Consider the following 12,345-nt stretch of genomic DNA (forward strand, 5'->3'; position numbering starts at 1 on the left):
TGGAATGTAACTGACAGATTTGAACTGGTTTCACAGGGAAGTTCCTAGCAGATAATATTGTGGGCTCTGTGCTTGTCTTCTCCTTACTGTTTTGGATTCCTCTCAGCATCCTTGTGCACTGTGTGGTGAGTAAGCTGTCTTTGAGATGACTGCTCTGTTGGATTTTACTGTGAGAACACGCTTCATATGTGAAATGGCAGATGGATGTGGGAGAAAATGATGGGAAGCTTTTAGCAAACCCTGGGGGGAAATCCAGCATATGTAAGGCTTGCTGCTCCTTCAGTAGGCAAAACTCTTGCTAAACGCTGCCAGGCTCTGGCAGACCCAGTGCTCCCATGACTATTCCCTGGAGCCTTTCCCATTCTTTCCCAGGCAGATTTTCTTTCTCTGCCTTCTGAATTCTACCCAAGTATAATTTCGGTATTTTTATGATTAAAAACAAAGCCTTCTGAAGCCCTGTGAAGAAATGACACCCATATTTTGAGAGGAGACCCAGAATGGAAAGTGATCTTAGCTGGTCTTGGGTGGATGGGTAGAGTCAAGCTTATGGCCACTGGGAGTGTGGACATGTGGTAGCAGTGTGGGTTTAGAGCAAAGAGAGCACAGGCACTCCTGGGATGAATGGGAAGGCATGGGAAGTAGGGGAAGGAAAAAGACCCCCACAAAGTGCTCTGTCCCTGCAGAAAAAATGAGACTTTGCCATAGGGAAATTAACTTTCTTACTTTGTTCTGTGTTTTTCAACAGGACAAGAAATTGGACAAGCAGTATGAGGAGAACACAAAATCCCTGTTTTGCCCCAGTGTAAGTTGCTATCTAAGTCTGGATTGGCAGAATGCTGTCCTATGTGCTTTGGAAAACCTGAACATCAGGTGTCTGCAGAGTATTTACTAAAAGAGTAGTAAGAGAGAGCTCCAGAGCCCCATGCTGCAGAGGGGTGAATGCATGTGAGGAGAAGCTGGTTTCTGAAAAAGCCTCTGTTCACTCTTACCAAGCACTGCAGCATGGCAGGATCTGATTCTTCCTTCTTGTAAGAGCTGAGCCTTGTTGGCAGAGCCCCTCTGGTGCAGCAGAGAGGGGCAGGAAGCCCTCTGGGGCTGGAAGCCACTCTGCTCTGCAGAGCACAGCTTGACCCATGTCTGGCATCCCCTTGGCACAGCACATGCGGCAGCACCAGCCACAGGCTGCTTGTTCACAACCAAGTGAAGCATGTGGCTCAAAAATCTCTGCAAAATGCAGTGTCTTTGCCGTAGAATGGCTGTTTGCAGGAGTTGGCTTCTAGCACCCAGATGTGCTATAGCCTTCCAGTTGCTCAAGGGGCCCATCAGCAGCACCTCTCACCTTGCAGATACTGAGCTGGGAGAGGGAAAGAGCAAAAAATTGCCAAGATAAATTTTAATTACAGTCCAGCACAGGGCACCTTGTGACATAGTTTTGGGTATCCTTTCCTGTGCTTTGACAATCCAGTTCCTGTCAAGAACTGAAATATTCAGTTAAGGAAATGTTGTTCTGTGAGGGGAGGGGGAAAAAAGCCTTGCAGAGCTCTTCTTTGTACAACCATTGGAGGAAGCATACTGAAGTTGGAGACCACTAAGACAGAGTGCCTCTGTCATCTACTGTGACAGAACAGAGGGTGATCTTAGTTCAAGTGCCCCATAGTTGTGCCATGAGGAAAGTTATCTTAGTGTTTCTTACCTGTATTCAATTGAGAAAATCCCAGAGGCAGGAGAGCACAGGTATGGTCTCCTTGCACCAGCAAAAGTTTAACAAACAGATTTTGTGTCTTTTGCATCTGCTGAGGATGGAGCAGATGGGAAATGGTAGCAGGTAAACATCTCAGCCTTCCCAGTATTAGCATTTGCAGAGGTCCTTGGGGATTTCTTTTATGCCTAGAGATCTCTGGATATTTTCCAAACCATGCTGAAATAGAAGCAGACATCAATGGACTTGAATTTAATCATGATTGCAGATTTTGGTTGTGATGACTCTGGTCCCTGCAGTCTTTGACCCTGTGTTCAGTGCAGCTTCTTGTACATGAAATGATGAACTCTCCCAAGTTGGAGGACTGGAATAAGCTGTACCTTGGACTGTTTCCCTGTACTGAGCTCTGTGTCATGTGGCTTGACCCTGCATTTCCAGTCCTAGGATTTGCCAAAGCAGTTTGGGCCCCAGGACGGAAGAGCCAAGTCATCAGCAGTGAGGCTGTCACCTGTGGTGCTTTATGCAGAGGAGGAAAAATCAGACGCAGAACAACCTTTCTGCCTTTAGGGAGTGGCACGGGGTAGCCTTTAAGCTGTTCTAACAGGAGTGCAGCTGCTCCTCAGAAAGTGCTTCCTCTCTTTGAAAAATGCTGCAAACACCGAACCCTGGACTAGATGCTGGTTGCTTTTGCCAGTGATGTGGCTGCTTGTGTCTTGCAGAACGTGGAGATGCTCAGCAGCCTGGACTCTGCCTCCGTTCGCATCATCAAGCCGTTCCCCGCGGCGCAGGCCACGAGCCGGCACCAGCCGCTGCAGCCCCTGACGGCCGCGCCCGCCGCGCCCGCGCCACCCAAGCAGGACCACCAAAGGATGGACACCATCCAGGAGGACCCGAGCACCGACTCACACATTGATGAGGACGCCTTTGAGAAGGACCCTTTCCCAAACAGCAGCTCGGCCGCCAAATCTTTCGAGGACTTGACAGACCATCCTGTCATTAGGAGTGAGAAAGCTTCATCCTTCAAACTACAGCGCCAGAACCGAGTGGACAGCAAAGAAACAGAGTGCTAGTGTCCTGCTGCCTTCTAAATGTATGACTCGTGTCTGCAAAATAAGGATCTGAAACCATTTCATTTCTATAAATATAAATGTATGTACATATATTTTTGTGAGGGAGCGGGAGAATAAGGAAGTGACCTACTGCAGATGCTGGTCATGTGTATGACCTTCCTTAAACTACATTTATTAGAGCATTGTATCTTTTAAAAAGGAAAATCCAAACTAGAACTGGCTTGTTTTTGAAGCTTTTTGGATTTGTTTTTCTATTTCCTTGACCTTTAACATTTCCTTCAACCTGTGGTGCAAAACCGAATATCCTGATGGATATTGGATTGTGTATATCAGCCTTTTTTTATATTTTAATATTTTGTAGTCTGACAGCACTGATAGACAAAATTAAGGGGCTTTTAAAACCAAAATGAACACTGCAGTATGTTCCATAATAGAGTATATAATTTAGCATTTTAAGGTACGTGTAACCAAAAGCCTGAGCAAATGCCTTGAGAACAGAGAGTAATGAAACAGGTAAAAATACAGTGAAATGCATCATCAGAATAAAGATACTTGAGATGCCCAGTTTCCATATAGATAAAAGAATCACAGAGGCTGTTAAACCATATATGGTGCATGAGAAATGCTCCTCTAGCATGAAACTCTTCTGCCTCAGTTGTGAGGCCGTCTTGTCTTGGTGTCTTTTGTTGGGAGCTTCCCACTCTGCACTAAGGTTTGTGTGTTGCAGGTGTCTGGTTGGAGAAAGAAGTGTAAAGGAAAAAATCAGTTATGCAGATGACGTTTTAAACTGTTGTTTACAGCAGTTCTGGTGCAGAAATGTTTCTCCAAATTTTAAAATAGGCAACACTATTGTTGAAATGTTGAAATTGCTGAGCTCAGATTTCCATGGTCTCTGTGGCCTTTGGAGGCTCTTACTGCATGAATGATGAGAAAACATCATGCCATTGCAGGGGAGGCATTTGTTTAAAAACAGTTGTGAATTTAGTAAAGAAATAAACCTTTGTTAAAACTTGCAGGGTAAGTATAAGGAGGAGATTTTGTGAATACAGATTCTCACACGTGTAGTAAAATGTGATGTTAAAAGCTGGTGATTGGATGGTGTCTTCTGTACACCTGGAGATCTGTAAGGTGAGCTGGGAATGGTACATGAGCATTGTTTTAGCTTAGTAGCAGATGAACTGACATAGTGGAGTCATAAAGCAAGTGTCCTGGTAGTACAGCAGCACCTTCATTCTGCAGCTGTTTTCTCCCACAATAACCTATTGATAAATGTGGCCAAGGGCAGAACCATTTACCTGTTACAAGCCTGGACTCTACCACAGGGAAACAGCCGTGGAGAGCCCGTGTTCTAAATGTGAGAGAAAGGAACTGAACCTGTGCTGTAAAGTTGTGTGTGTTCCCTCTCCTCCACACCCAAGGATACTTGTTACACTTGTACTTGAATGTGTGCCTTATGGTATTCCTATCTGACTAGCTATTAGGTTTTATATGCTGGTTTTGAACTTTGTTTGGGGTTGTTTGTTTTTTGTTCAGGTTTTTTTTTGATTCAGTGCAACGTACATGTGTGAGGAGTTAATTTAATTCCCAACAAAGTAAAAGCTTTTTATATTAAAAGAAAAAAAATCACTTAAATAAGAGCTGTTTCTATGCAGTCCTTTTCTAAAAGATCTCCATGCTTTGGTTGTCAAAGCCTGGGTTAAAAGTCTGGCATGCAGCCAGGCAGGAGCCAGGACTTCCTACTGCTCCTTTCTGAGCTCAGATGCTGCAGAAGCCAGACCTGGGCTATTGATAGTGCTGACCTGCACTGTGAGGGCTGCCTGCTTCCTGCCCAGGCTGGAGGTATTGCCATGTGTTCTGCAGATTCTCCTCAGTTCAGATGGTGACATTAATGCCTAAGGGATGGGGGTGTGCTCAGATCCCTGGTCAGATACCAAATCTGTGAGTACACGTTCTCAGCACAAAGGTTTTTACATACCAGGTAAATAATAAATACAGGTGAATACCACGCAGTGGCACATTCTTGGGAGCATGAAAATGGAGATTTGGAGCAGGCCTTGGAAATCACTGAATCTATCCCCCAAGCCTGAGCTGTATTCCAGAAGCTGAAAGCAGTACTTGCATGGTTTGTTCATAACATCTAAGGCAGGAAGATCCACAGCTTCCCAATGGGACCCCGTTTTGCTGTTCAGCCAGTCTTTACTGTAAGCATTTATTACAGAAAGGATAGTCCAGTTTAATACTCATAAATATTTATACATCAAACTCACTTCTGCTCTGGCTCCAGGCACAGAAAATAACAGAAAAATAACGACGTAGGCTCCAGTTTATAACACTGTTACACAGTAGATGACAGTAAGTAGATTCCTTAATTATTTCAAGAAGCAAAGGCAGTCTGGGACTAACAGTGCAGGACAGCATGAGAGCCTCCCATTATTCTCTCACCCCCTACATAATAAACACACCTGTTCCATATCAACATAATTGTTAATACAGCCCAGAATTATATCTGCAGTGATAACGCTATTTGGTTTTTATGCTTGGTTAGTTGTATCCTCATTTTTGCTGCTTTCTGCCTTGCTAGACAATCATTTCCCAAACTATTTTTTCCATACTTGTTGCATTTCATCTAGGTTGCAGGCAGTGCTTTTTTTGGTTTGTAAAGGCAATTTTGTAGTTTGTGTTCTCTTGGCCAAAACCTGCATAGTCTGCAGTACTTACATGAGTTATAAAATTATTTTAACAACTCATTTGAAAGGTCTTAACTTTATGGCAAATGACTTATGGTATAGCTTTATCAGCAGAGATGCAGATCTCTTCTAGTAGCTTCTCCAAGCTCGTGTATCACCATGCCCAAAAACGTGCACTGGTCTGAAACTTGTGCCTATACAGAAGAGCTGGGTATAAAGAAGCTGCTGCTGGTGCCAGAGCGAGTTAAATTTTAAAAGCCCTGCTCTAAACTACTCTCTTTCACTGCCAAAGCAAAACTTAGGGAACTGCTGTTCCTACTGTATTACATCCAAATAAATTAATTTGGACTGACACTAGTGGCTCTTGACAAACTCCACACTACTGTCTCTTATGAGCTCCTCTGTGTTTAAAGCAAGTAGATGGTATTAATCATAGGGCAGTCCCCACAGCTCAGCAAAGCCAGGAACTGCTCAGGGCAGCCTCTATCTCTTGGCCACAGAGCAGCTGAGATGCATTTTCCTCTGAGTCCTCCAAGGAAAGAGCTACTCATTCCCACAGCTATCCTGGCAACAGCAGCATGAAGAAAAACCACCCCAGGACACACCCTAAGTGGTCTCACCTTTATTCTCTGACAGACCAAGAGAAGGGGACAGAGAAGAGCACTGCTGGGGACTGCCCAGTGCCATGTTCCCTGAGGACACAGTTTGCAGCATGCTGCTGGATAATGGGCTGGCTCTGTCTGGGTGGCTGCCCCGGCTCCTCCCTGCAGGGATGTCACAGAAGACTGGCCTCGGGGTTCGTGTGGTCCACATCACGCCAATAAGGAAGCAGAGAGGGAAGAGCAGACAGTTTGTTTTCCAGGTGTGACCAAAGCTGAGCTGCTACAAAGCTGTTGCCTTTTGTTGACAGATGAAGACCATCAGACAAATAGGAAGAGAAATCCTACAAGGGAGGTTAAAACTATATATTAGTGTATTTCCTACCTGCATAGAGATGGGTTTTCAGTAATTCTTCAAAGACAGCTGGTAAACTGGTTTTATTTTTCACTGTTTATGTTAAAATGTTAAGAAAATGCTCTGATGGCCAAAATCACTCCTATTCATCAGTAAAAGATCATAGGATTAAGTGATGCAATCAAAAGTCAACAGTCCTACTGCATCAGGGAGGGCAGGGAGAGAGAAGGTTCAAACTAGAGTTGTCTGCAGTCTCCTATGGATGAGTTTGGGTATTTGGTCAGAAGTATTAGCAACACCCTTGTGCAGCCAGATCTGAACTTGAAATTAGCCCAACACTGCAGAGTGGGTTGGACAAGAAACCTCCAGAGGTCCCTTCCAACCTAAACTATTCCATGACTCAAGTCCAAGGAAAAGGCTATTTAGATATAATGTACTCAAGAGGATATTTGCTAACCAAGTACCATGGCCAGGTTGAATAAAGCTTTATTTCTCGTTGCCAAATATGAAACACTCTAGACTGGTTTTTTCCTTCCCTGAAGTGAAATTTGGATGCATTTTTGTATCATTTCAGTGATAATGCAGCACCACCAGTTCCTCTGTGCTAAATGATGAATTTCACAATTCATGACAGTTTCAAGTATTTCTGATTTCATCGTACCTGATTCTTCTGCATCAGGGTCCAGAGGTCGAGCACGTCCGTGCCGCATTCCCTGGCGACCTGGACACAGGCCTGGGCGTACTGCCCGGTGGTGGCATTGCAGCGGTTCAGTTTGTCACCTACCAAGCAGGAACAAAGAAAACATCCAGCAACTGCCACTGATGCAGTGCAATTTCAGTCTTCTGTGGCACACACCCTGTGTATCAGGAGTTAAACCTGCAGACATAACCAATCACAAACTAAATCCAAAGCACAGCAATGCAAGTGGCTGGAAGCTACAGCTTGTGAAGTCTTTTTCAGGACATCCTTTGGTTCTGAGTCACTTGAAAATGTCTCTTTTGAAGAAATGCATTGGGTTGAGAGAAGCAACAGCAACAAGCAGACAGTGTAATTCTGCTGCTCACAGCTCTCATCTTCTGGCAAGCTTCAGGTCAAAGCAGTGCTTAGATTTAAAACTCTCTTCATACACCTGCTAAGGCAGGTGAAACAGAGTTAAGTAAATGGAAATTTATTTACAAGCTGCCTTCTGCTTTTTGTCTGACTTCACATGCAACTGTTCCTTGCAGTAGTCCTCTTTCTACTTTTGATACCTGAATGAATGCTCCTGTGAACATCACCATCCTCCTGCTTCCCATTTCTTCTTTGCTCTGGTATCTATCTGACAAAACTAGAAACAGGCAGAAAATTTCTCCTTGATACCGGAGGGCAGATGGTCTGACATTGCTGCTTATTGTGCCCACAATACTCCATTTGTGGTCCATGGTCTGAGATCACCCTATCTTTTGTTCCATCCCTAGACAGTACTCTCTTTTAGACAGACAGTGGCAGATTCAGTGCTGTAAATTCAAATTTCCTCCATCCCTACCCTATAAAAAGGATGTTTTTAAGAGGAAAATGGATTAACATTACAAGTGCTACTTCACAGCTGGAAGCCAGATAAGCAGCATTTGAGGTGTGCTCACATGACATCCCATCAAAGCCTCCTAATGCAAAACCATATAATAATGGTGTCTAATTTAATGCAGTTTAAACTTAAGGTCATCTTCAAAGTCTTACAACTTTGATTGAAAACATGACTCAGGATATGCAACACCACCTAAATCATAGAAAAGCATGCCACAAAGGTACCACCTCTGTATTTACCTGACCTAACTCAAAAGATTTTTATAAATGTGCCAGAACTGGACAAGGTGTCCCAATAGAAGAGAACAGCTCTCAGGAGGTATAAACTATCACTGCTGGAGTCAGTGAGATTATGGCAATTTCCACCAGCTCAGTAACACAAGGTAAGTGGTGCTACTATGTCTCTAATTTTAGAGTTAGCTTAAACAACATAATGGGAAATCATTTAACTACCTTTTTCTTCTTTTCCAGGCACTTTTATTAGCATCCTTAGAATATGATATTCTCTGGTATTGTTTTTTTAACTTTAAAATAAACCTAGCTGAGATATTACTGCTTATCCAAACAGATGTGAAATCTGCTGTACCTAGTAAAAAATTTTATAAGGCACACAATGCCAACATTTCTTCCATCTTTATTATTCTGGAAGCTGCTGGGACACGATGGAATCTGCCTAGGAGATGTTGACAAACCCCATGTTCTTAGAGGGCAGCCACTTCTGTCAGTTCTATGCATTAAATCAATCAACACTTTGGGAAGGATGTTTGTACTTACTTGGTAGTTACTCCATGAGCTTATCCAGAAGTTGTTTAGTAAAACAGCAGCCCTTTTCCAACAGAAACAAGTCAGAGAACATGACTTCAACATGGCACATGTGTGAAGGAAATCACCTGACAACCTGGGATCTGTCACTTATACTCCACTGGTAAAATGCAGGAATTCCACCCATCCTCATCATTACCTCACCTTTGGCAAGACATGCCTTTTCCCAAGCTGATTCCTGAAGAGGTGGTGGTGTTATCAAAATAATCCTGTCTGCAGTAATGTCTACTGACTTCAGGTACTGCACCATGCTCTTCAGGTTGGCGGCGTACTCCTCCAAAGGAACGTGTTGCTTAGGGTTCAGCTCTGTGAGGAGTGCAGCACATGCATCAGTGGGGCTGAGCTCCCTGCAGGTTTCTTACACAGAATAACAGGACTTTTATGCAGTTTGGCCATGGACATTCATTTCCAGTATGCAGTTCCCCTCGACCATGCATTCGGGAGGTGTGGTAGGAAAATTCTGTTCCTCAATACCCAAAGCAGACAAATCAAGAGTTTAAAAACAGCATTTCCAACAGGCAAATAAGGCACAGGGGAGAAAAAGCCCCAGCAGTTGGGTTTCTTTAAGATGGTTTTTTTACAACTTCTCATCTTAGTATCAGAATGTATAATCACCTCAAACCTCGCCTGAACCAAGACCTGAGATTTCCAATATTCTTGGATGCAGAGAAAATTTTGTAAAGTCCCAAGTTTCCTTTTGGAAAGTTTGCAGTCAGTCCTTCATGCACTGATATTGTCATTTCGATTAGACTGCATCCTGCTATGCTCATCTGAAAGAATATCCAAATGCTACCTTCCCTCCTTTCCTCAGCCCATCTTCTGAGAACTCATCAGCCTCATTTAAAGACATTAAAAACAGCTGGATGCCCAACTCCAGTTTTAGGCAGCTGCTACACTACTAACTTGAGCACCCCGAATTTACTTTTTTAGTATTAAAACTTCGTGATAGGGAGAGAAATCACTGCATGGTTTAACTACAAATGAAATTACTGAAAACCAACCTCTGTATAGAAGAAAAGAGAGCAAACAGTTCCTGGAGAAGTAGCCGGAAAAGCCTGTGAAATACTCTGTCTATTCTGCTAAACTGTAAAACCATTTTAAGACAACAGGTCACAGAAAAAAAAGACAGAAAGCAAGCTACCCTACCTTTCAAAGCACTGTCATTAGCTCCAAAGAAAATGGTAACTGCAACAATACTGTCAGCACTAGTACTTTCATTGATCAGTCTTGGAAGAACCAATTTAGCCCATCTGGTGTTGTACCCCGAGATCCCGCGATTCACAACATCACATTTTCTGAAACAGAAACACATATCAAAAAGAACATCTCTTCTCTGTCCACCAAAACAAAACTTGGGAAGCTTTGAACCATTCTGTTAGGTCATCTGCCTCTATCCCTGTCAGGAAAAATGAGATGTCACCTGAGTTTTCAATGGAATCGTGCTTTGAAAGTGCACACACAGGCTGCACATGTAGTTACTTTCACCTGTTACTTTCACCATGGAACTAGAACAACAATCCTGACAATCACTAAAGAATTTTTAATTTCAAGCTTTGAGTGGAAACACTCACTGAGTATTTCCACCATCTCTGGGCATGCTGCCCAGAAGGCAGCTCCACTTCACTAAATAAATAAATGTCAATAAATAGACAAACTGTTAGATTAACTGTTGTTGGTTTTCATTTAGAAAAGCTGCATGAGTTTCTGCAAGCTAGAAATTACTTTTGAAATTTAAGCTCTTACCTGACCAGTCTCTCAGCAAGGTATGCCCCCCAGCCGTTTTCCTGGAAGGAGTACTGAAAACAAGGAAGATGGTTAGATCCTCACTGGAAGAGCTTGTTCCCCAGAGCTCAGCCCCACCACCGGCACCTTCCCATCTCAAAACCTTTTGTGCATGGCCTCTGGCACTGCTGCTGCAGTGTTTTCTCCCTCCCTCCCTGTCCCTCTGAGGTCAAACAGTCCTGGTTTTACCCAGGCACCCCACTGGCATCTCAGGCAACACAGGGCTGGTACCTCTGGAGGGATGGACCCTGTGGTCCCTTCAAAATCCAAACTGACTGCTGTCGGTCTGTAGTTTCATTTTGGCCAGTGAGGGTTTGCTGTATCTGTTTGTGGTATTTTTCTACTTTGTTTCTAAGATCCTCTCATTCTGGAGAGCACTCAAAAATCCTTTCTCTTTATGCTGCTTTGGAGTGTGGTTTGATACCTACCTCTTCCATCAGTGGAAAAACTAATTCCTTCTCCTTATTCCCACTGCTGCACCATCCTCTCTGCTACAATTCTGCACAGTGAGTCGGCTTAGACACCCATCTCCCATTAAAGATAAACTTGCTCTCTGGTTAGTTACTTTTTCATCACAGCAGCTCCATGACCCACCACATCACCCAGGCACCAGAAGGCAGGGACCCAAAATCAACGCTAAAAAGCTGGTGCTGCCTCAGGGCTGTTCAGCAGGCCGCGGTGCAGTCACGTCAGTGGAGATGCTGTCTGCGGGCTGGGCGAGCAGGGACGCACCAGAGGGCAAGGGCAGAGTGCGAGGGCCCTGCAGACGGCACGGGCTGGGAGCCCTGGATGGAAAATGCCCCCGACACCGGAACATCCCAAGCTACACCTTCACCCTCGCACCCCTACCACAGCGAGCCCAAGAATTTCTGTGAAACGGCTCCAAATCTCATAGAGGCCCCCCAGGCGCGAAGGCCCCTGGCACAGCCTCACGGCGCGTCCAGGGGGGTGCGACCCGGCCACGGCCGCCGGACCGGCCCTCTCCCGCCGCCTGGCACCGGAGCTCACAGCAACGCCGGGACTGCTGCGCCGCCGGCCTCGGTACGAGGAGCCGGGCTGGCTGGGGAGCTCCACATGGGAATTGCGGGGCCGGGCGCGGGCGGGCGGGCGCTACCTCAGTGATGGAGTCTCCGAAGAGGAGCACGCGAGGCCAGCGCAGGAGCCGCGCGCGGGCTCCCGCCTCCGCCAGCGCCATGGCCGCGGCCGGACATCCGCCGGGAGCGGCGGCCGCGCCGCTTCCTCTGCAGCGGGAAACGGGGCGGATCGGGGGAAGGTCCCGGTTACAGGCCGGGCTCAGCCCCACTCAATCTTTTGTCGCCTCTTTAAAAGGCTCAGTGGCGCAGGTGCGCGGGGAGGGCGCGCCCGGGGCAGCCGGGGACCCACCCCTCACACACCCCGTGTGCTGGCTGGAAGCGCTTCCAAAAGAACGCGCGCAATTTTATGGTTTTTATCTGTTTCAGAGAGACCTCCTTCTTAAGAAAATGCAATTAGCCCAGTTAAAAGACTTCATAACTACTTAACTTGCTAACGACACAATTTGGGGAGGAAATTGTCGCTACTTTTGTTAATACTGCTCATACACTAATTCTGCTAATACTACTACTACTACTGTGAAGATCATCCGGTGCAATTTTAATCAGCTGACAAAGGGAGGAAAGAGGCATATACAAGACAGCTCTCTTGTAGAAAACGCAGGTTCTGTAGACATTTTTCAGCATGACATTGTCTGGCAACAATCGCAGCTACCTCAGAGCATCAATCACACTG

General features: G+C 45.2%; 2 protein-coding genes across 4 annotated transcripts in view; one reads left to right on the top strand and one right to left on the bottom strand.

Annotated features, from left to right (window-relative positions):
• The window catches only part of ADAM17 (ADAM metallopeptidase domain 17), a 35,457-nt gene extending 31,056 nt beyond the window's left edge, over positions 1-4,401 (top strand). For both annotated transcript variants that reach the window (XM_023922584.2, XM_086875901.1), the window contains exons 17-19: positions 37-125; positions 746-802; positions 2,419-4,401. In XM_023922584.2, the coding sequence (XP_023778352.2) occupies positions 37-125; positions 746-802; positions 2,419-2,769 (497 nt within the window). In that variant the 3' untranslated portion in view covers positions 2,770-4,401. The remainder of the gene's footprint in view (positions 1-36; positions 126-745; positions 803-2,418) is intronic.
• A 544-nt stretch (positions 4,402-4,945) lies between these two features.
• Positions 4,946-11,998, bottom strand: IAH1 (isoamyl acetate hydrolyzing esterase 1 (putative)). Of its 2 annotated transcripts, none has more exons than XM_086875909.1 (6): positions 11,693-11,998; positions 10,540-10,592; positions 9,943-10,091; positions 8,941-9,102; positions 7,072-7,190; positions 4,946-6,399 (listed from the first exon to the last, which is right to left on the bottom strand). In XM_086875909.1, exons 1-6 carry the CDS (start codon positions 11,771-11,773, stop codon positions 6,232-6,234), a joined length of 732 nt encoding a protein of 243 aa, XP_086732035.1. In that variant the 5' UTR covers positions 11,774-11,998; the 3' UTR covers positions 4,946-6,231. The 2 variants fall into 2 exon arrangements, with proteins under 2 accessions (XP_086732035.1, XP_023778350.2); XM_023922582.2 differs by having other exon boundaries at positions 11,007-11,975.
• Between the last annotated feature and the right edge of the window lie 347 nt (positions 11,999-12,345).

Source organism: Cyanistes caeruleus, chromosome 2, assembly GCF_971803275.1.
Source record: "Cyanistes caeruleus chromosome 2, bCyaCae1.hap1.1, whole genome shotgun sequence".
Classification (NCBI taxonomy): Eukaryota; Metazoa; Chordata; class Aves; order Passeriformes; family Paridae; genus Cyanistes; species Cyanistes caeruleus.